The following is a 27,917-nucleotide window of genomic DNA, read 5'->3' as shown; positions in this document are numbered from 1 at the left end:
CACTCCTGACTGTAACACAAAGCCGGGACTGCTCCTGGAAGCCCCTGCCGGTCTCTCTCAGTGTTGGTTGCTCACGTGTTTCTATTGGAGCCACCTCCTGGTGCTGCCTTCACTGTGACATCCCCATGGCACGATTCACACCTGTCCCCCTGCCCGGGGTCCCCAGGAGCAGGCCAGTGGCCAAGAACACTCTTGTGGCTGGGTGCCCGCCGCCCTCTGCCCACCACGCTCCTCCCTTGCCCACAGCCGAGGCCTCTCTGCTTTGGCCCCCAGAGCTGTGCGCGTCCCTGTGCTTCACCAGGCCATGCTCCCGGAGCAATCCTTCACAGCAGACAGGGCAGAGGTGAGGGCGGAGAGAGCGGTCGCCTGGCCTGCTGACCTGTGCCCAAGGGTCTTGAGGGGGCACTCACCATGTTCTGCTGGCAGAGCCAGTAAAACTGCTGGAACTTCTGGGACATCAGCAGCTGGGCGCTCCCCACGGCGCTCCGGATCTTGCCAAGGACTGTGGACACACACAGGGTTATGGGTGGGTCGGCAGGGGCCAGGAGAGGGGTGCCACGCTAGGCGGCCTTCCCGCTGCAGCTCCATGTCCTCGAATGTGTGCGGTCGTGTCCGACTGTGGCCCCACAGACTGTGCCCCCCAGGTGCCTCTGTCTGTGGGATTCTCCAGGCAAGAACACTGGAGGGGGTCGCCATGCTGTCCTCCAGGGGATCTATCTTCCCTACTCAGGGATCAAACCCTTGTCTCCTGCATTGGCAGGTGGGTTCTTTACCACTGAGTCACCTGGGACGCCGTTATCCTCGGTCACCAGAGGTGAAATTTTTGAGCTTACTGTGTGGAATGGCCACCATTGAGCCCTCTTTCCATCTGGTCCATCCTGATCCATGAAAGAAATTCAAAGATGACCAAATACCGACTATCGGGACACCTCAGTGTGGGGGGAAATTTACCTTTGAAAGGTCCTCTAGCCCACCCAGCCCTCCAGGGGTCAGTTGGGTGGCAGGGACCCTGGCCCCTCACATCAGGAAGGGTGCATGAGGACATCCTGCCTCAGGCACTTGGGGGCCAGCTCACCAGGGCTGTCAGGAGCAGCGAGGGTCAGTTTAATCTACGAATGATCTCAAGTTGTAAGATCTTAATTAATCAAAGTGAAAGTGAAAGTGAAGTCGCTCAGTCCTGCCCGACTCTTTGCTACCCCGTGGACAGTAGCCTGCACCAAGCTCCTCTGTCCATGGGATTTTCCAGGCAAGAGTACTGTAGTCGGTTGCCATTTCCTTCTCCAGGGAATCTTCCGACCCAGGGATTGAACCCAGGTCTCCCGCATTGTACACAGACGCTTTACTGTCTGAGCCACCAGGGAAGTCCATAATTAATATGCTGGTAATCTTTCTTTTGCCCAGTTTGAATCCCTAAGTCATCACAACTATCCAGTAAGTGGCTAAATCCTTTCCACTGACAAAGCTGTATTACTTACTTTTTAAAAGTAATTAATCAAAGGGTGCTTTAAAAAAGTAAGTCATACAGCTTTGTCAGTGGAAAGGATTTAACCACTTACTAGATAGTTGTGATGACTTAGGGATTCGAACTGGGCAAAAGAAAGATTTCCGGCATGAAAATTTTGGTAAACCCCCCGCCCACTTCCTGCAAGTGCCTCCTCACATCCCATCATTCTGCCCCAATCCTGGCCTGTGTGAACATCATCATTTCAGAAATAACAGCTTTGGGAGACCCGAACTCCCATGATTCTCAGAGGCACTTAGGAATCTGGAGGCCAAAGCTTCTGGCCTCTGTGCCTGGGCCCTTGTCTCTGGGGTTCGGTCTAAGCGGCCACCCCCAGCTACTCCCCTCTGAGGGCAAATGTGTCCTCTCTTGAGTCCCCTTCAAGACCTGCACAGCACAGATAACAACCAGCTACACAGAGCCCCTGACGTCACACGTGGGTCCAGCTTGTCTCCAGCCCGGGGAAGAGGGGAGCCTTCTGAGGCAAAGGTCTTAGCCTGGAGCTCGTCTGGCATGAAGCGGACACTGAACTGTCACCTCCAACAGGGTGTTTCAGTACTTGTGGACTGTTGACTTGTGGCTCAGTCTGGAGAAGAGCCCAGAGGGCTCTTCAGCACGTGGGTCCCTTGGCAGGGGTCTGGCTATGGGCAGATTCAGGGGGTGAGGCGTGGGGCCCGAGACCTGGCATTTCCACAGGGGTGTAGCCCACGTCCAGAGAGGTAAACTCAGTTTCTCTAGCTTTCTCCCCAGTTTCCCCAAACACTGCTAATTTTGATAGGCAGCCTCCAAAATAATGAGTTGAGACTCATTCAGGGCAAGCTAGAAACCGGCCACAAGGACTCTGACTCCTGGGCCACAAGCCACTGAGACCCCAGTTCCTGGCCTCCCCCAGGGGGTGGGGCTCACGGACACAGCGGGGGCCTCGGTGCACAGGCGGCCAAGCGCCATGAACTGGAACCGGAGTCCTCGAAATCAAACGTGTCTGTGAGGGGTGCCGAGGATGCGTCCTACTGGGACAGAAAGCAGCCATGGAACAGAAGGCCCAGGGCACCACAGTGCTTACAGGGTGAGCACCTGGCCCCGGACAGCGTGTTCATCGCGTGGTGTTCTCCTGGGGTCGGGGAGCGGGTTAACGGCCTGAAACGCTCCTGAGTTTGCCTGCATTTTCTGACTTGTCCGGATTGCTGTTCCCCAAAGCTTGATTGTGACGACTTGCACACACAGAGAACTTGAAACAAAGTACCATCAGCACCTCTGCTCCATCACTTGGAATCACCATCTATGTGTGTGTGTCTTTCTGACCCTCTTGGAGATGAGCTGTAGTCAGCACCTCGCTCACCAAGCACCCTGCACAACCACAGAGCCACAGCCCTTCCTAAGAAACCAATACTTCCCTGCTGCTGCTGCTGCTAAGTCACTTCAGTCATGTCCGACTCTGTGCGACCCCATAGACGGCAGCCCACCCGGCTCCCCCGTCCCTGGGATTCTCCAGGCGAGAACACTGGAGTGGGTTGCCATTTCCTGCATTAAAGTGAAAAGTGAAAGTGAAGTCGCAAAGTCGTGTCCGACCCTCAGCGACCCCATGGATTGCAGCCTTCCAGACTCCTCCATCCATGGGATTTTCCAGGCAAGAGTACCAGAGTCTAATACCACCCAATTCTCAGTTGCTTCTAAAATGTGAAGAGTTAAAACTGTAACTTTTAATACCAGTGAGTTCACTAGATAATACCGCGACATCCTTTCAGACTTAAACAAAACAGAAAGCGGTCTTGTCAGCGTCCTGACGCCGGCTGCAGGGGGCCTTGGCCCCTGACCCCCTGGCCTGCTCACCTCCCCCATCTCTGGGCAGTGGAGGGGACACAGGGCAGGAAGGCAGAGGGGCTGGAGCACAGCCTGGAAGGGCTGAAAATACTTCCCACCTGGTTCACACTTCGGTCCCCAAACTGAACATGTTTGATTTCCACTTGTAAACCCTTGTAACTTGCAGGACTGACGAAAACCTTTAAAGAGACTTGTTTTAACCAAATGGTCACTGTAGGAATATATAGAAGTGACTCACATATAAATGCATTTTTTTTTTTCACTGACGCTATGTTTCCTAAAGTGGTAATTAAAAAGTCAATCAGTTAAACCAAATGGCACTGTAAGTGGCACAAAGTAAAACAAACAAAAAGAAACTCCCCAAAACAGTGTGCTTTCTGAAATAAAAGTTTCCAGAGTCACATACATCTTACTCCACAGGTTCATAGGAAAGATGAACAGCACGAGGAACTCAACAGTGTGGTCGTCTGTGAGGTGTGACGTCCTCAGCGTCTGTGACGCTGGACTTTTAGTCCCCATTTTTCACATCCTTCTTAAAATGCACCTCAATGGAAGTATTAATATACAATACTTCAGTTAATAAACTTCAGCACAACGTGGATGGGGGTGATGTCTGGGTGGAGACTTATTATAAAGGGTATACACTGATTATTGCTTGAGAGAGGTAAGGAATGTCAGAGTGTAGCTAATGGCCTGATGACTAATGGCAGGCGATTTGTGCTCATCAATGTGGATGGCTCTATCTGATACCTATAATGTAAATAATAGCTTCCCACAATTGCAAAGAATTTGAGGCGAAAATTCAATTTATTCTTTTCTACTATCCTTCTCTAATTCTGTCATAGTTTAGCCACTTTCTTTCAAGAGCTACAGATAAGGGCTCATGCTCATCAGAATGGAAATTTACAAAGAACCTGAGACAACCCAGGCCTTTGATGTACAAAGAAATTTGATTAACTGACTTGCTCCTTTAATTTATTTTTCACGCCTGTTCTACAATTTCCAACTCCACCTAAATTTACTATGAAGTGCCAGGGCAACACTGACACTATTCTTTTGAAATTCGAGGTGGGGTTTTCTAGAATTTGCACACAGTTTGAGGTGGTCACTTGGAGATCCATGACCAGGCGGATTTTGGATTCCCTCCTGACCCAGGCGTGGGGACGCGTGCGTTCACAAACCCCCGGTGAAGCCTCAGGCTTTGTCACCTTCCTGTTTCTCGAGCACATGCTTCCTCTCAGGCTCGGTTTGCCGCGGCGCTGGTGGCTGGGGTGGCCCATGCGCTGACCACACCCTCAGCTGTCAGAGGTGGCAGCCTTGGGCTTGCGGGGTGACTGGGCGGGGTCCCTGGCGGAAGCGGCGGTGCTCAGAGCCGTCCCCGATTCTGGCCTTCAGTGTGTGGACTTCCGGGCAAACTGCAGGCTCAGGGCAGTCTCCCTGTGGCCCGTCCTCCTCATCCGCCTTGGTTCCCGAGTCCCCCGGGTCACTGTGATTACTGCCAACGGCACTCTGCCTGAGCCGGACACCTCCACACCCAGAGAGCGTGGCACCTCCAGGGAAGGAGGTCTGGGAGACCCGCCCGCGAGCATCGAACCCCAGCTCTGGCAATGACGTGTTCGACTGAGGATGGGGGACCCCCAGATAATGATGTCTCCTGGTGCTGTGTGTCTGGCCGGGGGGTGTTCAGATCAGCAGCTCTGGGGCAGAGTTGTTTGGGGGCAACAGAGCAGCCCAGCACCTCTCCAAAGACCCACCGCTCAGTTCCCCAGGCCATCCATCTTTTTACAAACCTGCTGAGTAAGATCTTTGTGGCTCTGGAAACTTCCATTTCAGAAAACATACCTTTTTTATTTTTATTTTTTTTACTTTATGCCACTTACCCATTTGGTTAAGTGGCATAAAACCGCAAACCACTCGTGTAGCGGTGGTTTACAATCCCTGCAGAGTATCTGTTTATGTATTAAGCTGCTTTAACATGACTTAACTTATACCAGTATTTAATGGTTCTCATGATGTTTTTGGAGAAGGCAATGGCACCCCACTCCAGTACTCTTGCCTGGAAAATCCCATGGACGGAGGAGCCTGGTAGGCTGCAGTCCATGGGGTCGCTAAGAGTCGGATACGACCGAGGGTCTTCACTTTCACTTTTCACTTCCCTGCACTGGAAAAGGAAATGGCAACCCACTCCAGTGTTCCTGCCTGGAAAATCCCATGGACGGAGGAGCCTGGTAGGCTGCAGTCCATGGGGTCGCTAAGAGTCGGATACGACTGAGTGTCTTCACTTTCACTTTCACTTTCCTACATTGGAAAAGGAAATGGCAACCCACTCCAGTATTCTTGCCTGGAGAATCCCAGGGACGGGGGAGCCTGGTGGGCTGCTGTCTATGGGGTCGCACAGAGTCGGACACGACTGAAGTGACTTAGCAGCAGCAGCAGCAGCAGCAGCAGCATGATGTTTTTATTAACCGTAGAGAGCTGAGTGAATCTGATTTGTTCGATCAATTCAGTGAGCTGTGGTTATAAAATAATAGCTTGGGAGAAAAGTTATCTCACATAATGGAAATTTCAAAATTCGGAGCTCAGGGTTTTGGTTCAACAGCCATTTAATTTAATCTTCACTCTTTAAAAGGACGGTAACCAAGAAACGTGTACCTGTGCTTAAAGTGAGGAGTGGAATGGAAAGTTACCGTACCTTTAAACATTACTAGGGAATCACTTAAACGTGACCAATATGGTGCTTGGTTAATGTGTGGAGCATGCAGTTGAGATTCAAATTAAGTGTTCTCTCACCTTTGCCACAAAAAATAGAGCTCGGTAATTAAGAAATTGAGAAAAATCACAGAAAGGCTCGGGTAGACCTGTTCGCTGCTCTTTGCATCTGAGGCTCCTAGAGATGTGATTTCACATAGTTATGAAACAGTGGTGGGAAAACCCTGCAGAGTTCTGGTGACTGAGCTGGTGTCTGTGGGAGGGGCCCCCCCGCCTGGCGGAGGGCAGTGTCAGGGTACACGGGGTTTTACACGCTGTGCTGTGCAGAGGGGTGAGTAGGGGTGGAAGCACCCTGTGTGTGAAGACTGCCCCCCTTCAGACTCCCACCGCCGAGGCTTCTGCTGGGCACTGCCAGCAGACTCTCAGTGCATCCGGGCACCGCTGGAGGATGGTCAGCGCATCCGGGCACCGTCTGTGGATGGTCAGCATGGCTGGGCACTGCCAGCGGACAGTCAGTGTGTCAAGTGTGATCGCCCAGGAGCCTAAGACGGGGCAGAGCTCCAGGAAAATGCAAAGCCACCCCCACCCTTGAGAAGGGCGTGTGCCCACATGCATGTCCCCAGGGACGACAGAGCCAGGGGCTCCGGGAGGTCAGGACCAAGCTCCCCACGGCAGGGGCAGAATCCATGTCTGAGGGAGGGCCTTCCTGGAGGGTCTCCGGCCTGGCTCTCTGCCCCTGCTCTTGCCCTCACATTGGCCCGCCTGCCTGACTGGTCTACCTGCCCTCAAGGTCCGCCCAGATGCCGCCGCCACCAGGAAGACTTCTCAGACTGCTGGCAGCATTTGCCGGACTTCGGGGTGTCTATAGCACTGCGTCTGCATTGCTCTTACCACAGGCATGTTCCTCACTCACTATAAATGCCTCTGTCCTGGTCTAACCCACTCTGAGGTCCCTGCAGTGTCTGTGCTGCACGTTCATCGGTGTCTCCACCTGCAGTCTCTGGGACGGCTCCTAGCATGTACTCAGCAAATGCCTGCTGGGGCTTTACAGGACACAGAGTCCAGGAGAAGATCCCAAAGTGCAAAAAAGGTGAAAAAAACTTGTGTAGAGAAATGCAGCTGACGGACAGCAGAAACCCCCCTTCCTCTGCCCGGCTGACGGAGAAACATGTTCTCCAGATGCTGATAATAAGACAACGACAACCTAGGTGACAGGATCTTACTGTTGATCTGGGTCACTGCAGATCATCAAATCAATCATACACAGGATGTTCACGGCATTACTTCCAGGATTTTCCTGACCACCCCCAGTGACAAGAAAATCATAACTTATCATGAGAAGGCTTCAGCGCTGGGGACTTTTAATGTCACCTCTTAATTTCCAGGGTCTAAGGCACAAACCAAGTGTGTATTTTATTGCTCAGGGATCCTCTCTGGAGCACAAATGAGGATGACGGTTGCAGAGAATCACAGTGAAGTAAATGGCCAGGGATGGGGCATGGCGTTTTCTGAACAGCAGAAGACACTCCATCACTAGCTAGGGGGTTAGTCACTTACCATCTCCAGCTTTTCTCTGATACAAAGCCAAAGCAATTTCTTTTAACACAGGATGGTCACGAGTCTAGAAAATGGTTGAACTGTTGCCCATCGTCATTGCCAAAATCCAGCACGTGGAGCCTGAGATAACCTGCAGTCCCAAGACCCCTGCAGGCCGGAGCCATCCTGCTATCCAGCACACAGCACGGAACAGAAGGATGCCCGTCAATATTTCAGCCACTGCTTTTCTGTTTGTTCGCTAGCATCTTAGCTTGGGTGGGGTATGCTGGGAGCCCATGCACTTTAATTTACTCAGGGATCAAAGGGATTGTCCTCATGGATTTCATTCGCCATGTGCTCATTTCATTTATGGAAACCTGGCGAGTGTGTTCAGGACTCAGCAGACACCTGCCTCTTACCTTCCTCCACGAGGTCGTTCTCCTCGGCTTCCCTCTCCATCTCCTTGCACCAGCCTTCCATCCGCTTCGTCTCTGTGTGCAGCAGCTTCAGGAACCACGCGCCGTCCCTGTGGCACGGAGACACGCGCCCGCCGTCCACTGCGTCCAGGGACGGCTCCAGCCAGGGGTCGGGAGGGGGCAGGTTGGCAGTGTCCACGGGGGTCCGATAGTCCTCCCGGTAACTGAAGAGCCCCTGGGTCCGGACGGTGCGCACCGCCCCGTACTGCGTGGGGGTGCTGGGCTCCGAGTGCCTCTGGAAGGAGGACCCGAACTGCAGGCCCTTGTCCTCCGTGGTGACGTGTCCTGGGAAGCCCTCCAGCTCCAGGTCCGCCTGCACCCCGGCTGTCACGCTGTTGGAGCGCTTGAAGCGTCCGTGTCTGCGGGGGGCGGGGGCAGGGGAGACAGACAGGAGCTTGCTGGAGATGACCCTGAGCCGCAGAGCCCAGCTTACACATCCAGAGCATGCTAGGCCGCACCCCAGCCTCATGGCAGAGACGAGCGTTTTCATCTTTGTTATCAGCACACTGGTGTTTCATCTGTGTGAGAGCCTTATTTGACTTTGTAAAGAATGAAACTCTAACTTTAGCTTTAAAGCTTCAATGGCTAAATGATGCCCACTGAAGACTTAAGTTTACCACAATGTGGCTTAATCTATCCCTGAAACCACTGTCTTGCGGTGGTTACCTGACTTTCAGAAACACGTGACAGGCTTACACATTTCTGTGTGTATGGATGTAAAATGAAGCCCCACTGCTTCTTCCAAGTACATAATTCTTTTAAGTAATAACATCTGTGTCTTGTTGAGTTCTGGTGGCTATTCATATCATATTTCAGGACATAAGCTTCCTCTCTCTGAATGCTGCAGCATCATCCAGTTATATCTTTTATGTAAAATAATGAATCCAAATTCTGACTTCAGCAGGTGTTTAAAAAACATTTTCATTGTACGTATTTAAATGTAACTTATTCCTCATAGCCAGTTACTGAAAGGATTGGCAAGAATGAACTTATAGCTGGAGCCCAGATTTTGCTGGTGAGAACTGTGTGTGTGTGTGTGTGTGTGTCTGTATGCATGTGTGTCTCTGCGTGTGCATGCTTGGGTTTGCCTGTGTGCATGTGTGTCTATGTGTGCATGTATGTGTACACGTGTGTCTCTGTGTGTGCGTGCGTGCATGTATGTCTGCATACCTACACTCTGCCAAGCTACACAAGTTGGCTCCTCACCAACTGGACGCGCAGATGGCAGGCAGCTGTGTGTGCAGCTGGCTAATGGATCTGCCTTCACTGGAGGCAAAGGCGCTGAGAAAGAGCCACCAGCGGGGACAGGGGGCCGCAAGCCCAGGTCCCGGGGCAGAAGATGCGGTTTCTGAGAGGCTCCTGTCCTGGGGAAGCCATCAGTTCCCTGGCAGTCCACATCTTTGCAGGTTGGTCTAAAACCCTCACTGTGAGTGACTCACCAGGGTTTCAACAACCAGATGGTGCCTGGTGCTCACAATATGATATGCCCATAAAATTCTGTGTTTATGAAATTTACAAGATATGCTATTTTAAATATAAAATAGAATAATCACCCCATCCTCGTTACAAAAACAACACTCTTGTCGTGGACTTCTCTGTGTTGGGCAGTGTGAGGGCTTCTTTTGAAGCGCCAACATCTTAAGGATTCTTCAATCTTCTTTCACTCTCCCTCTCTCTGTGGTTGTACTGTTAACATCCTAAGGTGGGAAAACCTGCGCTGGCTTTACGCTCATCCTTTTTCCCCTTTGGGTAAAGGACTCTGGTGTTCAGAGCTGCCAGCCCCTCTGCTTTCACAGGTGGTAAGTTACTTTAGAAAAAGATGAGTGTCCGGCTGCTAGCAGAAACAAGGCTCAGAAGGATGCTAATTCATACCCGAATGATATCCACTGAGTTAGGGTTGGGGATATATGACCCTGTCTCCACGAACGGCATGAACCGTTGATGGCCAGTACTGTCCAGACACTTGCCATCATGTTTCTAACCCACAGCCCCGCTCAGAGGCCCCAGGAGTCGGGGATGGTTACCGTTTCTCATCTTCCACCTGGACGCCCACCGAGTGGTACTCCCGCAGCCCCCGGCTCTCCGTGTCGGAGTCTGTAGCTGTCTCCACCTAGCGCAACAGAGAACATCTTATTTTAGAACCAAGATGGGGACCTGGACCAGGGACTATTTGTGTGTGTGTGTTCATCTGCCATAATTAATTATGCATTTGTGTAATTAATGCAGAGATGCACTTGACCCAGGAAAACGACAACGGGAGGGAAATACACTAGTGCTGGTGTGATTATGTTGCTACAGTGTTTCATCAAACTGTGCATGACCCCCTAACTCAACGCTGAGCCTCCATCTTCTAAATGTATGCAAATAAAGTTGCTTTGCTTAGCTTGGGTGAAAAACAAGCTGTGTTGGATTGCATTATGAGAGGACTTAAAAGCTCTTGTCACATCCTGCAGGTACGGCATGAACCAGAGAGAGCTAACACAACACACGGGCTGTTGAATAGGACGGTGGTGATGACGGCCTCCACATACGTGACATACGGAAGAACTGAAGCTTTACCAGCCCCGGGCAACCCCTCCACCCGCCTCGACACAGCACCATCTGCTCACGGGTTGTGCCCAGGGCAGGGCAATGCCACAACAGAACAGAAAGCGTGCACTCCACACACAGTCCTTACGGTGGCTGCGTCTGCCGAGAAGTCTCCCCGAGCCCAAGGAAGCATTTGTGGTGCAACGTTAACTCACGAGAGAACTCTAGTAGTGCACAGTTTCTAAAAAATAACCAAAACTCCAAAAGCAAACAATCTTCCTGCTCCCAAACTTGCAGTATGAAAAGTCTGCCCCAGAAGAGTAAATATATGACCTTGAGTAAATATATGACTAAACAACCAAAGGTCAGTTTAGTCAAATGTTATCCCAGCTTCTATACTGTCCCTTTTCTTTTTTTTGCAAGAAACAGTACCTACTGTCTCAAAAGGTGTTTTGACTCCAGTCCACAAATGTCAAAACTAACCTGTCAAACAAACACATCTTATCTTAAAAATATTAGTGATCGTTGTAAGAGTAACACACAAACCATTAGACGAATACCTGTGACACCCTCTCCTACTAGTGATGAGAGAAGAGGTGCACTGGGCAATCGTGGCTGGCTAAGTCTTTGCTGCTGGGGGCTGACGCAGTTTGTGATGAAGAGCAGTTGTGCTTTAAGAGCTGGTGTTTGTTTTCTGCTGATCCTGCGCCAGGCACTGAGCTAGGAGCGGACAAGTGTCACCACAGCTGGTGCACATGATACCCTGGGTCCAGCCACATGGAACACTTGAGGAATCAGAGAAGGTGAGTAACTTGCCCAGGGGTGCACAGCTCGTAGCGGGCAGAGGCATGCTCAGTATCCGCTGTGGCCAGAATCAACACAGCCATGTGGAGACCCTGCAGCTCCTGGGATGGGGCCGGGTCGGGGGCGGCTCTGTGGAGCCTGGGGCAGTGGTGGCTCAGCAGTCAAGAAGCCACCTGCAAGGCAGGAGCCTCAGGAGACGAGGGTTCAATCTCTAGGCGAGGAAAATCCTCTGGAGGATGGCATGGCAAGCCACTCCAGTATTCTTGCCTGGAGAATCCCATGGACAGAGGAGCCAGGCGGACTACAGTCCATGGGGTCGCAAAGAGTCGGGCATGACTGAAGCGACTTAGCACACACGCACAGGAGGAAATGTGCTTGAGTAAAATTCCTAACCTGCTGGTAATCAGCACGTCTTTCTAGTTTCAAGTGGGTTATGGCTGACATAAATGTTACCTTGCTGGATGTGGACACTGTTGTTACCATTGTTTTACACAAAAAGATTACAATAAGTTAATATGTTAAAAACGTTGCCCATGTCACTGCAATATGAGCTGTCTGTGTTCTAGCTGCTGTTCCGTTCTATGACTATAACCTGATTTATTTAATTAGATAGAAGGCAATGGCACCCCACTCCAGTACTCTTGCCTGGAAAATCCATGGATGGAGGAGCCTGGTAGGCTGCAGTCCATGGGGTCGCTAAGAGTCAGACACGACTGAGCGACTTCACTTTCACTTTTCTCTTTCATGCATTGGAGAAGGAAATGGCAACCCACTCCAGTGTTCTTGCCTGGAGAATCCCAGGGACGGGGGAGCCTGGTGGGCTGCCGTCTATGGGGTCGCATAGAGTCGGACACGACTGAAGCGACTTAGCAGCAGCAGCAGTTTTCTGCCACTGTAAATAACGCTGTTGTAGATCTATGTCTGTGCATGTATATAATTTTGTGACTATATTCACAATCTCTGTGGTGGCAGGGGCAAAGGTATTCCATTTTGCCATTCTGATAGATATTCGTGAATTTGAGAGATACACAATATGGATGAAATTACTTCATTCATATAGTGTCAGGGAGACATTTGTATGGAAAGAGCACTAATTTTTATCATAAAAATGTTCAGAATATTTGTCTAAATTATTCTAGTCTAATTCTAGGATTCTAGTCTAAAGACGTTTCCTTGAATTCTAACATATTAAAAGGGGAAAGTAGGGGAAACAGGAGGACAGGATACTGGCCACACCGAGTAAGTACAGACTGCTCACAACACAGACACCCGTGCAGCTACGAGGGATGCTGCCGACGCAACACAGGCTCCGGAGCGGACATCAGCAGGTGGCGTGAACGATCCAATCAAGACGCATGTGCACACACAGAACACACACATCTGCACAGACAGAGAAAGTGACCACAAGGTGACCAGAACAACCAAAGTATCACAAAAGAATGTGTCTGCTTTTCTCTAGTGTGTACAGCTTCTCTTACGATTCTCTTCTTTTTACAGTGAATGAGAAAAATACAGCTTTTGGAGTCAAATTCTGCCACTTGCTGGCCATGTGACACTTAGGTACGTCTCAGATTCTATGGCTATTTTCTTCTTAATTTCAAAAGTGAGGGATCAGCAAACATGGGGTTAATGGGTGTGAAACTGTGTGGGAAGCCAGATTCAGGTAGGTTCTCCAAAGCAAATCTAACGCTCCCTCCCTCACCTCCACTTTTAAGATCCACAGATATAGTAACGATACATTAAGTTCAAGGAATATATAATACATTTTATAGATACTACCGTGGTTGTCCTATGAAACCATTCTAACAAAAAAAGGTCTCCGTTTTTCAGAAGGTAAAGGTGGAGGAGGATGTGGTCAAGTTGCATAAAGCCAGGACAAGCTAAATATTTATCAATTTCAGAAATCTTGGGAGGGCTTTATGAAGATGGGGAAAATCAAATTTAGGACAAAGGAAAGGAATTATTATTTTGCACAGTGGTAAGGAAATCAAAGGAATTTTTTCCGAAGAGAAAATCTTGATGAGAAGTGTAAAAGGATTATAAAAGTTTGAGAAATATAAGTACATATTCATCTTTACAAGAGCTACAATGTTCTAGGGGCTTCCCTGGCTCAGTGGTAAAGAATCTTCTGCCAAGTAGGAGACCTGGGTTCGATCCCTGGGTTGGGAAGATCCCCCTGAAGAAGGAAATGGCAACCTACTCCAGTATTCTTGTCTGGAGAATCCCATGGACAGAGAAGCCTGGTGGGTTACAGTCCATGGAGTCGCAAAGAGTCAGACACGACTGAGCAACTAAACAACAATAACAGCCAGGGTGAACTAGGCATGGAGAAGAAAGATGGAGTCGGCAGAACCTGTGTATGTGAGTGACCTCTCAGAGGCAGTGCTGATTGGAGGTGCCTGCTGGTGGACGGGGATGGAGCCTCCCTGTTGCCATGTGAGTGGTGGGCGCTGGGCTCCTGGAGCACCCGCCTCTTGTCCCTGGGCCATGACAGAGGGGTTGACACTGAGCCACGGGCCATTAAGAGCAGGGGAAGGGTGCACAAGAGAGTGCACGTGTGTGAGTGTGTACATGTGAGTGCACACCTGTGGTCGTGCATTTGTGTGCATGCATATGTGTGTACATGAGAGTGCAAACATGAAAGTGTGCACATGGGTATACTTGAGTGCACATCTGTGGGCATGCCTGTGTGTGCATGCACATATATGTATATGAGAGTGCACAGAGTGTGCATATGTATACACATGAGCTCACTTCTGTGGGCATGCATGTGTGCATGCACGTGTGTACACGAGAGCATACATGTGTGAGTGCATGTGTGTACATGTAAGTACGCACCTCTGTGTGCATGCTCATGTGTGCACATGAGCGTGTATGTGTGTGAGCACACACGTGTACACGTGAGCAATACCTGTGGATGTACATGTGTGTGCATGCTTGTGTGTATGCATGAGGATGCACATGAGAGTGTGCATGTGTGCAGCACACGTGTGACATGTGAGTGCATGTGTGTATGGCCCAGATTTTCAGAAAGTCATGGCTGATCACCCACAGCTGGAGGGACCAGAAAGCAGGAGGCTGTTAGTAGAATGTTGGCTGAGCTTTGATCTCGGGTTTTTGCTCTAAAGAAGCTCATCTTAGACTCTGCCTTCAAAGCCCACACAGCAAAGTGGGTGAGTTGCTCCCACATGGAGTCCCCACATTTTTCTTGGTGACCTACTATGAGTCCAATAGTTAAGAGGTGAACTGCCTCCCCTGCTCTGTGAGATGCTGGAAGCCCCAGCAGAAGCAGGCAGGAAGGTGGGGGGCTCGGGGGAATGTAACCTGCCCGGGACTCTTGGGTGTAGCCTTGGGGAGGATGTTTAAATCTAGTGACCACCTATGACATCACACGGTGGGCATCACTCCCATTTTAGAGATGGGATGACTGAGGCAGACAGGATGGAAGGATCCCTGGACATCAGACCACACACACACAAAACAAAGGTAGAAACCCTGCAACAACAGACAAATCACAGATAAAAACAAAATGAACGCAAAGAAGATCGTTCATGTCACCGTCACTGTGAGGAAATGAGGTAGGGCCAGGTGTGGCGTCCAGGTGAGGGGCAGGTCACCAGGAGGCCCGGGTGCAGCCCAACCCACAGGGCCTGGTGCAGGACGTCATGGGCTCAGCTGAGGACCCCGCACATCAGCCCCTGTCCCGGGCCTGGGCTCCAGGGAAGGTGCAGGCAGGAGGGGCCCCTGCTCGGCGGGAAGAACAGTGTTTGTAAAATGAAAGGAGTCCTGGACGCTGTGTCCTGGGACGTTGGGCGGCGGCCCAGCGGGAACTGTCCCTGCAGTGCCAGATGGACACAGGGATGCCCACCGCCCTCCCTGTAAGCTGAGGACAGGGTGACGGGTGGGGTCAGCTGTCCTCCACATGGGGTTGTGGGTGAACCAGAGCAGGCTTGTGGGGGGCAAGGCATGCCCCTCAAGTCATCCTTCTCTGTGCGCTGGGGTCCCCCCTCCCGTCACTGGCCCGCAGCCTCGGGTTCCCCATTCCAGACTGGATGTGGCCCCCATGGGCAGGCGGGGCTCCCGTGAGGACGATGGGGGTAGCCCGGGGGTCTGGGCGCAGACTCGGTGCATCCACGTGGCTCCCCAAGCTGGCCCCCGGCCGCGCTCTCCGCACTGCTCTGCTCTGGGCCCTGAGCCCTCGATGCCCTCCAGCACTTCCCAGGAGCTCTCCAGGCGTGTGCAGTGGTCCTTCCATCAGCTCAACCTCCCCCTGCTCCCGGCTGGTGCCCCCACCCCTACTCTGTCGCTCGAGTTCCTTGGGTAACGTTTTCTTTGGCTTCCAGCTCACCCCGCTGGGCCAACCGAGCTGACACACTCAACCGTCCTGTGACTATTTGGCTGCCGGGAGGACAGCGAGCCCCTGCACTCACATGCTCACCCACACTCACCCACGCTCGCCCACCGACACTGACCGAGAGCTTGCTATGTGCCAGGCGCTGTGCTAGGTTCTGGGTACCAAGAGGGGCAGGTGCGCCCGGCCGCCCGCGACATGCAGCTGGGGGTCTGCAGGGGTTTGTGGGAGGGGGGCCATGGGACCACGTGGGGGCCCTCTGGGGCGAAGCTCGGCAGCTGGAGGCAGAATGGGGTGTCTGCGGCTCCTGGGGGTGATATGGAGGTGGGAGGGGGATAAGGCAGGTCTGTGGGCTTCTGGGACAATCTGAAAGCACCTGATTGTCTGGAATGTTCCCACTGTTTTCAGAGAAGTGGGAACCTGACCCTCCAGCCCTGTTTGCGGCTCAACGGGCAGCCCGCAGGAAGCCTATGGAAGGTGGCAGGTGGGAAACCAGGGTCACAGGCACCCAGGGAGGTGAGCTTCTTAGCCTGGGGGCCTCACAGGTCTCCTCAGCAGATGTGACTGTAAAGGCTGAGACCCTGAGAGCAGCAGGCACCCGGGCCAGCACCTCGGCCCAGCCGGCTGTGGCTGTGGGGGTCACTGGTGCTCAGAGCCCCAGCTGTGTCCTCAGGAGGGGGTTGACTTCGTCTCCGGGGAGGCAAGGGTCCTCGCGACAATGGGAACACCTAGCATAGAGCCTGGCATATAGATGAGGACAGAGAGGCGACGAGAGCGGAGGATGAATAACCCGGAAAGGGCGGAAGTAAAATTCATGCGTACTTGGCTCCGGGGCGTATTTTGGTACTTACATCTGACCTTGGGTATGGCTGATGCTCTGGGAATTCAGAATCCTAAACAAAACAACGAAGCCACAGTGTGGAGACCAGGTTCAGGGGACCCGACAAGCGGGCAGCTCGCCAGCCTGTCGCCCCTGGCCCCACGACGCCTGAGACGTGGCTCCCCCTCACGCCTGCGTGGGCCCTTCTCTCTGGAGCAATGGAGGCTTAGGGTTTTTAAAGCGCCCCACAGGACTTGGGCTGACGGAGGTGTCCGGGCTTGCCGAGAACCTGCCTGGCTGCTGATCCTGCCTGGGCTGGGGGTCGCCAGACATGCGATCCCCGAGAGGCCAGTCCCGGGCCTCACTCCTGAGCGGGAGCTGGGTGGTGCTGTGTCCCTCCCCTCCTGGAACTCGAGTGGACTCGGTGGTGGGTGTCGGTGCAGGGGCAGCTGTTTTGGCTCTTGGTGATCAGAACACAATGAGGAGAATAACCCGCGGGCACCCAGGGGTTGGCGTGGGGACTTCTGGGGCCCCTGAGCAGATGTGCCCCTGTTTCCTGCAAAGAGCCTCCCAGTCCTTCCCTTCGGTCCCAAAGCCCAAAAGACTAAAGAGCTTTAGAAAGATTGGGTTTCAACCCCAAACCCTCCTTCTCATGCATCAGAGTAACCTATCTCCACACTCTCCATGCTGCTGGCTGCCCCTGGAAATGCCTGGGGGTCCTCTGCCCACTGCACTGCCACTGGCTTCTCCCGAAAGCTGGGGCTCAGAGACTCTGGCTGCCTGCAGGGTCCCCACGAGGACCGGGTCCATGTCACTGGCGGGGGGGCGTGCACGCGGGCAGGTACCTGGACCCCAATGGAGGAGCGCTGGCTCTTGAGGAATTCCTCGGCCTTGGACGCCAGGATGGCCTTGTCGCCCGTCCGCGTGGCGCCTCCCTGGCCCTCAGAGGCGTGGCGCTGTGCCGCGGCCGTCTCCAGAGCCAAGCTCATGGCCTTGTTGCTGTCCAGACTGTCCGTGGAATTGTAGAGGCCGCGGCCGTCCGGGGGCCAGGCGGCCATTCTCTGGGCGCGGCTGTCCTGGTAGGCGTCCTGCGTGGACTCGGTGCTGCTCTGCGCCGTCACCGAGATCAGGGGCTTGGAGGTGGTGCGGGGGGGCACAGGGGGCGGCGTCTTCTTGTAGCTGGCATAGGTGACGCCTGCAAGGGGGACACAGCAGGTCAGCGGGGTGCCCGCCCGCCGAGCCTGCTCTCCCGCCCAGTACCCGCCAGCCACACAGCTCCCCCAGCGTTCAGCCTAAGAGAGGACACAGAGTGTGGGGGAAGCCTTATGCTTAGAGACAGTCTACGCGGACGTGTGTTTAATAGCGAAAAATTATGAAAACACCCCCAAATCAGGCAGAATAGGTGACTTCTGACTCAGCAGGACAGAGGGCAGCCCCCGTCCTCATGCAGGTCAGGCACTGGAAGAGGGGCTCATCCTATACGCAGAGCTAGAACTGCAGGGCCTGCGCGGTTCTCTCCAGACTAAGACAGACTGTGTTTGCACAGACAGCCTGGGAATGAAGAGAGGTTAGCAGCACACTCATCAGCGACGGTGTGGCGGAAGGCTCTCTGTGTGCTCCACAAACGCTTCTGGTGAACAGGTATTATTTTCATCACGGAGAAGACACACAGGGACAGCAGCTGTCTGCTCCCTGTGAGCACAGGCTCGCTGGGTATAAACCGTGGGGCCGGCTGAGAAGGGAGCTGGGTCTCCACGTCCACCCAGTTCACCTCTGCGCCCTGTGCCCATATCACAGCTCCACAAAGGCCAGGGGGTGGAAATCCACTGAAGGGAATTAGCGCAGCTGGAACTGAAACGGTACTGAACGCCCCTTAGAAGGCATCCAAACTCAGCAGCCGTATGTGCTGGGCCCCAGGTGGTCCCGATTCTCACGGCAGGAAAACCTCACAGCTGCTCTGATGGGAGTGGACGTCCCCCTGAGGTTGGCTGTGCTGCTTTCCCTGGAAGGAAGAACTGGCTGGAACCCCCCGGGGGCCCTCATCATCAGCAAACTTGGCAGCCACGCCGGCGGCAGGTGAGCGAGGGCAGTTGGCTTGGGGACCAGGCAGGGTGGTGGGTGGCCCGGGGGGCGGCCCCCTCCCCGGGGGCAGATGGAGCCGCTCTGCTTTAAGGGCCTGCAGAGCTGAGCCAGGAGTCGGCTGCATGCTGAGGAGATGCGTCAACTCCTTTCCCACCTGCAGGGACTCCAACCAGCACTCCCAGGCTGCAGGTGCCCTGCCAGTGACTTTTAAATCTGTGTGAGTGGATTCTCCCAAGAAGTAAAGCATCAAGTGTCACCCAGATGGACATCAACAAATAAAACAGAGAGAGTTTATCACGTCAGGAGGATCTGAGTTTAAAGGCATAAAAACTGCACATGAAAATTAATAAAATGCACACATTTTCAAAAGGGTGAATGGGAAAGAGGCATGTGTGGGTAGAAAACAGAGGTAGGAAGAAGGCTGTTAGAAAAATGGACTCTGAACATTGTCTACAACAGAGAAACCTCTAAAACAAGTCTTTTTAAAGACTTTCCCCCTTAATGCTCATCAGCCCCAAAAGGAAAATTGTTGAACACTGACTTTATTCCAGGTTTTTATTCTGGGAGATTCTGATGTTTGAGAAAGTGTTCCCAAGCTCCGACCTCCAGCACTGAGGACTGACGTTGAAGTGAGTGCGAAGTGCTTGCAGGAGGGGCCCTCCCCACCGAGGGCGGGCGGCTCCTCCCCTCGAGTGGCAGGGCCCTGCTGCCTGAAGCTGCTTCTTAAAGGCTCATTCACTCTCCTCACCAGGCCTGTCCACCCGTGGTGTTCAAGTGGCTAAAATCCTTCGGTTTAAGAAGACCTCCGTCCATCTGGTCAGGGTCAACTGTGATGCGTCCCCTCCAGCCCTGTGGTAACTCTTGCCCAGGCCCCGCGGTCAGTCCTGTTCCCTGGAGCTCACAAAGCTTCAGGGACCCCTGGACGGTTCACCACAGCCCCTCAACCCCCCGCACATACCTACAGTCGTGCCCTGCAAGCCCCCTTGGAGCAAACCCAGCACTTAGTGAGCTTGTTGAAACCCCAGCATCATCGCCATGGGGGCACAGTCACTGAGGACACCAGGTCCCGGGAGTCAGGCTGGGCCCCTCCTCCACGGGGTTCTCCAGGCAGGAATGCTGGAGTGGGCTGCTGTGCCCTCCTCCAGGGGCTCTTCCCGACCCAGGGACTGAACCGCGTCTCCTGCTTGGCAGGCGGGTTCTTTACCACTGACCCATCCGGGAAGCCCCTCCGGGGGCTAGTGACTGCAGAACAGAAGGACTGTTCCAGAAGAAGGAAAATGCAAAAAGCACAGCAAACCCACCTTCTTCAAGAAGGTTGTTTCTGGCCACAGAGAAAAAGAACTATGAATGTATCTGGGCTTCTCAGTAAGATAAGAGAGCAGCTCAGGCTTCACTGTGATTGCTGGCGGGTGGAGAAGACACCCTGGGATCTGGAGTGATCAAGGGTCTGGGTACCGCCAGCTGAGGCTGGACATCGTCAGGACCCTTTGGGGAGAGTTAGGCCCTGAGACACAGGAGGGGTTGCGAATGCTCTGCTGGCCCTGGGGGCAGGAGTGCCACCTCCCTTCAGCCGGGTCCTGGCTCGCTGACTCAGCAGCAGGAAGGGGGCTGGGGTTTCAGGAACCAGGGGCCTCCCGTGTCTCATGGACCAGCTGAGGAGAGCAGGTGCAGGGGACAGCGGGCAGGGGGTAGGGCCTTGCCCTGTTCTGCCCCCAGATGGCTGCTTGCCTGGGGAAGGCTCGCTGGCTGTACCCTCTTGGGGACCGTAGGGGCCCCAGACAGGTCCCTGCCCTTCTTCCCTGTCTGGGGAATCTCAGACCCTCCAGTGTCAGCCAGCATTGCTCAGCCCGGAGAACCTGCACCCCTCTCTCCCAGGGGACCTTGGCGACATCTGGGGACACTACTGGTGGTTACGACGGGGAAGGGCAGAGCCGGGGTGCTATTGGACGTTGTCCAGGCTCAGGAAGGCCCCACCTCACAGATGACCAGCTCAGAAATAAACCCAAGTGAGGCCACCACCTCGTGTCTCAGGCGGGGCCCACCCGCTCCCCTGTGACGTGAAGGGACGTGGGTGGCCGGGTCTTTCTGTAACGGCCCGTCTTTCCCTGCATGGAGTCAGGCTGAGGTCCGCCTTCCTGACCCGGGACACAGCTGGCTGTGCAAAGTGCATTCACCTCTCTCCCACACCTCTCCCACATCACGTTTTGTTTCTCAGTGAGCTTTTCTCCACCGCTCATAACATCGCTATGACAAGGGAATCAAGCACAGTATCTACATGTGAATTGATGGGAAGAGAGGTTACTGGCAGCTTTTCACGTCAAACACTGAGAGCTGGTGGCGTCTTCGTGGGAACGCAGGGAGCACAGCTCATTTAGGAAGGAGGGTCTTTATCCTTTGCCACCGTGTCTGCAGACCCTGCCGAGAGCAGGCGGTGCCCTGCCCCCGCCTCTGCGCCGTGGCTGTGGCTGTGCGCCCCGGACCTCATCCTACAGCGGGGGGCGGGGGTGGTCCTAGTTGCTTCTCTTAAGCAGAAATACTGATTCTGAAGAGCGGCACCTGCCTCCCGGCTCCTGGTGGTGACAATGCAGGCAACCGAGGAAGCCAGGGGCACAGGTCACAGAGTGACGCCTCGCTCTCGCAGGTGTGTTTATGTTCACAGTGTGGAGGTGAGCACAGAGTAGCAGACGGTGGGCTTTCTGGCCGTGCTCACCTCCCAGGAGTGAGGACATGCGCGCGAGGACCGACAAACACAACAAGACACCTTCGCAGGAAGCCGGGCTGATGCCCGCCACGCGACAAAGCCCACGTCCAGCACAGCTCGCCCCCGTGTCATGCTCAACCTCAAGGGACTCCCTTCACCTGCTAAAAAGGATGAATCTGACTAAATGTACCCAGTGCAACTTAGACTGAAAATCTGACAAAGCAACCAAACTCCCTTCTTGTCTGGTTGTCTTATTTTCAGTATTGCAATTTATGTCCACGGTCACAGGAAAATCCACTATCACATCTTCTCAACTTGGAATGCGTTTGCCACAGGGTGATAATATGAATTTATACACTGATTTCTTTGTAAAAATGTAGTGGGACAACACACTTTCCTAACAAGTTAATTAAAAGGGGGGTCCTTGGCAGGACTGGTGCTGAAGCTGAAGCTCCAATACTTTGGCCCCATGATGTGAAGAGTCAACTCATTAGAAAAGACCCTGATGATGGGAAAGATTGAAGGCAGGAGGAGAAGGGGATGGCAGAGGATGAGATGGTTGGATGGCATCACCAACTCAATGGACATAAGTTTGAGTAAGCCCCGGGAGATAGTGAAGGACAGGGAAGCCTGGAGTGCTGCGGTCATGGGGTCACAAAGAGTCAGACAGGACTTTATGAACAACAAGTCTGTTTGCAGCGTAGCAGAGAACAGTCTATACTCCAGCTGGGAGGGGCAGCACAGTGAAAGGACGCGTTCATGCTGTTTCCACACTGTGTTGGGGGGGCCCCTGAGGCTGTTCTTAGGGCCAGAGTGGATGTCAGGTCCCACCAGAACATGGGGCTCCCCTGAGGACATCTGCAGTGGCCTTTAGCCACCAGCGGCCAAGGAGAGTCCTGGCTGCACCAGTGAGGATTCCTGCCTGCAGCTCCACCACCACCTTGGCCGAGGGAAGTATGGCTTCTCTGGGGTGCTTTGCAGCCCCTGAAAATACCTGTCACTTGTCCCTTGATCCCCTTGTAACGGCCCCAGTGAGAATCTAACACATACACTTCATGGAAATAAACAGCTGCTACCTAATGTTTTGTGAGTAACTTAACACAAGCTAAAGAAACACATGGAAAAATACACATAAAAGTTCCAGACACGCACACACCAGATCCAGGCCCACACATTAGTACAGAAGCCAAACGGGATTTGCAGTTTACACCGTGAGACAGGCATTGAAGACAGGTTCTCAATGGCCCTGTGCCTCCCCGTCAGGTGTATGCACACGGCAGGCCCCCTGTGGCCTTGGACAGGGCCACTCACTGCAGACGCTGCACCACTTTTACATTCTTGGTCAACTGAATGCTTCTGAATTTGATAATTTAAAAATCTGTTGTCAGTTTGGGGCAAATAAAGCTTAATGTAAATAAAATATTTTAGATAAATAAAATAGCATTGAGACAGAGTTTTTTAAAAAATATGGGTATATCACTATATTCATTCATGAGTCCACTCTCCTGACAGATATGTGTTGGTACTTACAACTTGTAGAACAGAATTGTGTATTCTTTCTTTTTTGAATTGTTTATTCTTAAATGAGTTCTTAGAATTAGAAGCTGGAAAATACAGTGAAGAAAGAATTAAAGGGAACGCCCTGGCGATCCAGTGGTTAGGACTCCATGCTTTCCCTGCTGAGGGCAAGGGTTCAATCCCTGGTTGGTGTTTAAAATCGGGCAAGCTGTGAGGTGCAGCCAATCATAAAAAAAAAAAAAGAAGACCATGAAGAAGAAAGAATTAAAAATGTGCATTTGATCATGTTAATTTGCTGCCACTGATTAAAATAAGTAATTATAGATATCCTTTTACACATTCAAGAAAAATATTCAATTATTCAGTTGAACAGTTTGGGTAATAATGATTGAGCTAATTATTAGGTACAGGCTGTATTGTCTATCATTTTCTACATGTAGGTCAGACAAACATCATATACGAATGAAAATTTTAATTTTAACTTAGCAATGTAATTCTACTGAAGTATGTACAGCTTCAAAGAGCAGATGAATCAACAGACTTCTAAACAATCTCAAAACTTATTTAAATAAAAGTGATCAAATACAAATTTTGAAGTAAAAAATGAAACGATAACTTTCTTTAGGTATTCTGAAGGCCTGACTACTTTCTCTCTCTGCCTTTTCTTTGGCTGTGCTGGGCAGCATGTGGGATCCAGCTCCCCAACGAGGGATCAAACACGTGTTCCCTGAATTGGAACGGCAAAGTGTTAGCCGCTGGACTGCCAGGTAAGTCCTAGCTCCCTTTCTCTCTCTCTTTCTCTTTAAACTGAGTCCAGGCAGGAACATCCCTTTGGTTTTAAAACCTGACATTGATTTTTTTTACCAAGTGCCTAACACTATGAAATCCCTGGAGATCTTCAGGCTGTTTTGTGGTTCTAGGGGGAGATTACATGCACTTTGCTTTATTGCATTTCCTGAGTTGGTCTGGATCCTGCCTAGGTCTCAGGGATCAGATGTGTTGGTGAGACTCACCCCGAAAACAGTGGCTGTGAGAGGAAGCAGCATGGGGAGAAGGCTTCTCCGTGGAGCCTCTCAAGGCCGATTCAAGGCTCCGGGCACAAGGGAAGGCTCATTACACTACTCAAGATGGAAGGAGCCATGGTAGGGAGATCTCTATGAAAACAGCATTGATCTTACGTTGAGATCTTTAATCCATTTTGAGTTTATTTTTGTATATGGTGTTAGAAAGTGTTCTAGTTTCATTCTTTTACAAGTGGTTGACCAGATTTCCCAGCACCACTTGTTAAAGAGATTGTCTTTAATCCATTGTATATTCTTGCCTCCTTTGTCAAAGATAAGGTGTCCATATGTGCGTGGATTTATCTCTGGGCTTTCTGTTTTGTTCCATTGATCTATATTTCTGTCTTTGTGCCAGTACCATACTGTCTTGATAACTGTGGCTTTGTAGTAGAGCCTGAAGTCAGGTAGGTTGATTCCTCCAGTTCCATTTTTCTTTCTCAAGATTGCTTTGGCTATTCGAGGTTTTTTGTATTTCCATACAAATTGTGAAATTATTTGTTCTAGCTCTGTGAAGAATACTGTTGGTAGCTTGATAGGGATTGCATTGAATCTATAAATTGCTTTGGGTAGTATACTCATGTTCACTATATTGATTCTTCCAATCCATGAACATGGTATATTTCTCCATCTATTAGTGTCCTCTTTGATTTCTTTCACCAGTGTTTTATAGTTTTCTATATAGAGGTCTTTAGTTTCTTTAGGTAGATATATTCCTAAGTATTTTATTCTTTTCGTTGCAATGGTGAATGGAATTGTTTCCTTAATTTCTCTTTCTGTTTTCTCATTATTAGTGTATAGGAATGCAAGGGATTTCTGTGTGTTGATTTTATATCCTGCAACTTTACTATAATCATTGATTAGTTCTAGTAATTTTCTGGTGGAGTCTTTAGGGTTTTATATGTAGAGGATCATGTCATCTGCAAATAGTGAGAGTTTTACTTCTTCTTTTCCAATTTGGATTCCTTTTATTTCTTTTTCTGCTCTGATTGCTGTGGCCAAAACTTCCAAAACTATGTTGAATAGTAATGGTGAAAGTGGGCACCCTTGTCTTGTTCCTGACTTTAGAGGAAATGCTTTCAATTTTTCACCATTGAGGATAATGTTTGCTGTGGGTTTGTCATATATAGCTTTTATTATGTTGAGGTATGTTCCTTCTATTCCTGCTTTCTGGAGAGTTTTTATCATAAATGGGTGTTGAATTTTGTCAAAGGCTTTCTCTGCATCTATTGAGATAATCATATGGTTTTTGTTTTTCAATTTGTTAATGTGGTGTATTACATTGATTGATTTGCGGATATTGAAGAATCCTTGCATCCCTGGGATAAAGCCCACTTGGTCATGGTGTATGATCTTTTTAATGTGTTGTTGGATTCTGATTGCTAGAATTTTGTTTAGGATTTTTGCATCTATATTCATCAGTGATATTGGCCTGTAGTTTTCTTTTTTTGTGGGATCTTTGTCAGGTTTTGGTATTAGGGTGATGGTGGCCTCATAGAATGAGTTTGGAAGTTTACCTTCCTCTGCAATTTTCTGGAAGAGTTTGAGCAGGATAGGTGTTAGCTCTTCTCTAAATTTTTGGTAGAATTCAGCTGTGAAGCCGTCTGGAGCTGGGCTTTTGTTTGCCGGAAGATTTTTGATTACAGTTTCAATTTCCATGCTTGTGATGGGTCTGTTAAGGTTTTCTATTTCCTCCTGGTCGAGTTTTGGAAAGTTGTACTTTTCTAAGAATTTGTCCATTTCTTCCTCGTTGTCCATTTTATTGGCATATAATTGTTGATAATAGTCTCTTATGATCATAGGCAAAACACTCTCTGACATACATCACAGCAGGATCCTCTATGACCCACCTCCCAGAATATTGGAAATAAAAGCAAAAATAAACAAATGGGACCTAATTAAACTTAAAAGCTTCTGCACATCAAAGGAAACTATTAGCAAGGTGAAAAGACAGCCTTCAGAATGGGAGAAAATAATAGCAAATGAAGCAACCAACAAACAACTAATCTCAAAAATATACAAGCAACTCCTACAGCTCAACTCCAGAAAAATAAATGACCCAATCAAAAAATGGGCCAAAGATCTAAATAGACATTTCTCCAAAGAAGACATACAGATGGCTAACAAACACATGAAAAGATGCTCAACATCACTCATTATCAGAGAAATGCAAATCAAAACCACTATGAGATACCATTTCACACCAGTCAGAATGGCTGCGATCCAAAAGTCTACAAATAATAAATGCTGGAGAGGGTGTGGAGAAAAGGGAACCCTCTTACACTGTTGGTGGGAATGCAAACTAGTACAGCCACTATGGAGAACAGTGTGGAGATTCCTTAAAAAATTGGAAATAGAACTGCCTTATGATCCAGCAATCCCACTGCTGGGCATACACACTGAGGAAACCAGAAGGGAAAGAGACACATGTACCCCAATGTTCATCGCAGCACTGTTTATAATAGCCAGGACATGGAAGCAACCTAGATGTCCATCAACAGATGAATGGATAAGAAAGCTGTGGTACATATACACAATGGAGTATTACTCAGCCATTAAAAAGAATACATTTGAATCAGTTCTAATGAGGTGGATGAAACTGGAGCCTATTATACAGAGTGAAGTAAGCCAGAAGGACAAACACCAATACAGTATACTAACGCATATATATGGAATTTAGAAAGATGGTAACAATAACCCTGTATACGAGACAGCAAAAGAGACACTGATGTATAGAACAGGCTTATGGACTCTGTGGGAGAGGGAGAGGGTGGGAAGATTTGGGAGAATGGCATTGAAACATGTGAAATGTCATGTATGAAACGAGATGCCAGTCCAGGTTCAATGCACGATGCTGGATGCTTGGGGCTGGTGCACTGGGACGACCCAGAGGGATGGTATGGGGAGGGAGGAGGGAGGAGGGTTCAGGATGGGGAACACATGAGAAATAAAGGAATAAATAAAAAAAAAAAAAAGGAAACAAAGCCAAAATTGATTAAAATTGCACATTAAAAAAAAAAGAAAACAGCATTGAACTAAAAGTGTTGATGCTTAAAGGAAACTTGGTTAATTCTTCTGTTAGAGCCGAGTGATGAGGCGCATGAAAATCAGGCTTTCCCAGGCACGTGCCGGCTTGAGTTCATCTCACTTGGACTCTTTCTGAAGAAATGACTCAAAGCCCTGGGTCAGAAGGAGGCTGAGCCGGCAGGTGGGAAGAGGCTGCAGCCACAGACCTGCTGGTTGAGCGACAGAAGGGCAGACTTCTCCACCTGGACGATGACTGTGCCTAAAACCTCGTGGATTTGTTCTGGTTCTGTGAGAAGGGCCACCTTCCAGATGGCTTTGTCCATCTGAACTTTTAAAGGCTTCCCAGGTGGCACAGAGGTAAAGAATCCACCTACAGTGCAGGAGACGTGGGTTTGATCCCTGGGTTGGGAAGATCCCCTGGAGAAGGAAATGGCAACCCATTCCAGTATTCTTGCCTGGAGAATCCCATTGACAGAGGAGCCTGGTGGGCTACAGTCCAAGGGGTCACAAAGTGTCAGATATGACTCAGCTAAATGACAACAAACTTCTAAAATATCAATACAATATTGTAAAGTTAAAAAATAAAATTAAAAAAAAAAATAAAAACGAAAAAAATATCGAAACACCTAAACTATAATTAAGCATCAGTTCCTCCACATTTGAGCTGCACTTGAGTGCCTCAACAGTCAAGATCAGCCAACGGGGATGGTGATTGACAGCGGCCGCAGGCCATAGTCTTCCAGGACCGTGCTGGTCTTGAGCTTTTCCTCCAGGCGAAGTTCAATCAGTACAAGCCCACCTCTCTGTTCAGCGGATGACACAAAGCAGAGGAACTCCATTGTAAAGACTTTCCTGTAGGTCTTCAGTGTTGGGTTAGCAAATCTATTGAAGGGGGATCTGGAGAAACACTCTATTTGAGGTAAACTAACTTGGATGCCTTAGAAAGCATCACTACGAACAAAGCTAGTGGAGGTAATGGAATTC

At 50.6% G+C, this 27,917-nt stretch overlaps 1 protein-coding gene and 1 long non-coding RNA gene across 3 annotated transcripts in view; one reads left to right on the top strand and one right to left on the bottom strand.

Annotated features, from left to right (window-relative positions):
- Positions 1-27,917, bottom strand: part of DLGAP2 (DLG associated protein 2) — a 275,780-nt gene that overhangs the window by 17,973 nt on the left and 229,890 nt on the right. The window contains exons 7-11 of one of the 2 annotated variants that reach the window (XM_027529990.1): positions 17,393-17,742; positions 16,579-16,620; positions 10,068-10,153; positions 7,987-8,402; positions 411-502 (exon numbers count right to left, since the gene is read on the bottom strand). In XM_027529990.1, the coding sequence (XP_027385791.1) occupies positions 411-502; positions 7,987-8,402; positions 10,068-10,153; positions 16,579-16,620; positions 17,393-17,742 (986 nt within the window). The remainder of the gene's footprint in view (positions 1-410; positions 503-7,986; positions 8,403-10,067; positions 10,154-16,578; positions 16,621-17,392; positions 17,743-27,917) is intronic. The other variant, XM_027529991.1, reaches the window with a different exon arrangement.
- Positions 12,246-18,935, top strand: LOC113884898. Its single transcript, XR_003509041.1, has 4 exons — positions 12,246-12,936; positions 18,094-18,188; positions 18,465-18,623; positions 18,790-18,935. It is a non-coding gene; the product is annotated as an uncharacterized LOC113884898 (long non-coding RNA).

The sequence above is a fragment of the Bos indicus x Bos taurus genome, chromosome 27, assembly GCF_003369695.1.
Source record: "Bos indicus x Bos taurus breed Angus x Brahman F1 hybrid chromosome 27, Bos_hybrid_MaternalHap_v2.0, whole genome shotgun sequence".
NCBI classification, from domain to species: domain Eukaryota; kingdom Metazoa; phylum Chordata; class Mammalia; order Artiodactyla; family Bovidae; genus Bos; species Bos indicus x Bos taurus.
Note: the sequence above shows the minus strand (reverse complement) of the source record. Positions and strands in the feature narration are given on the sequence as shown.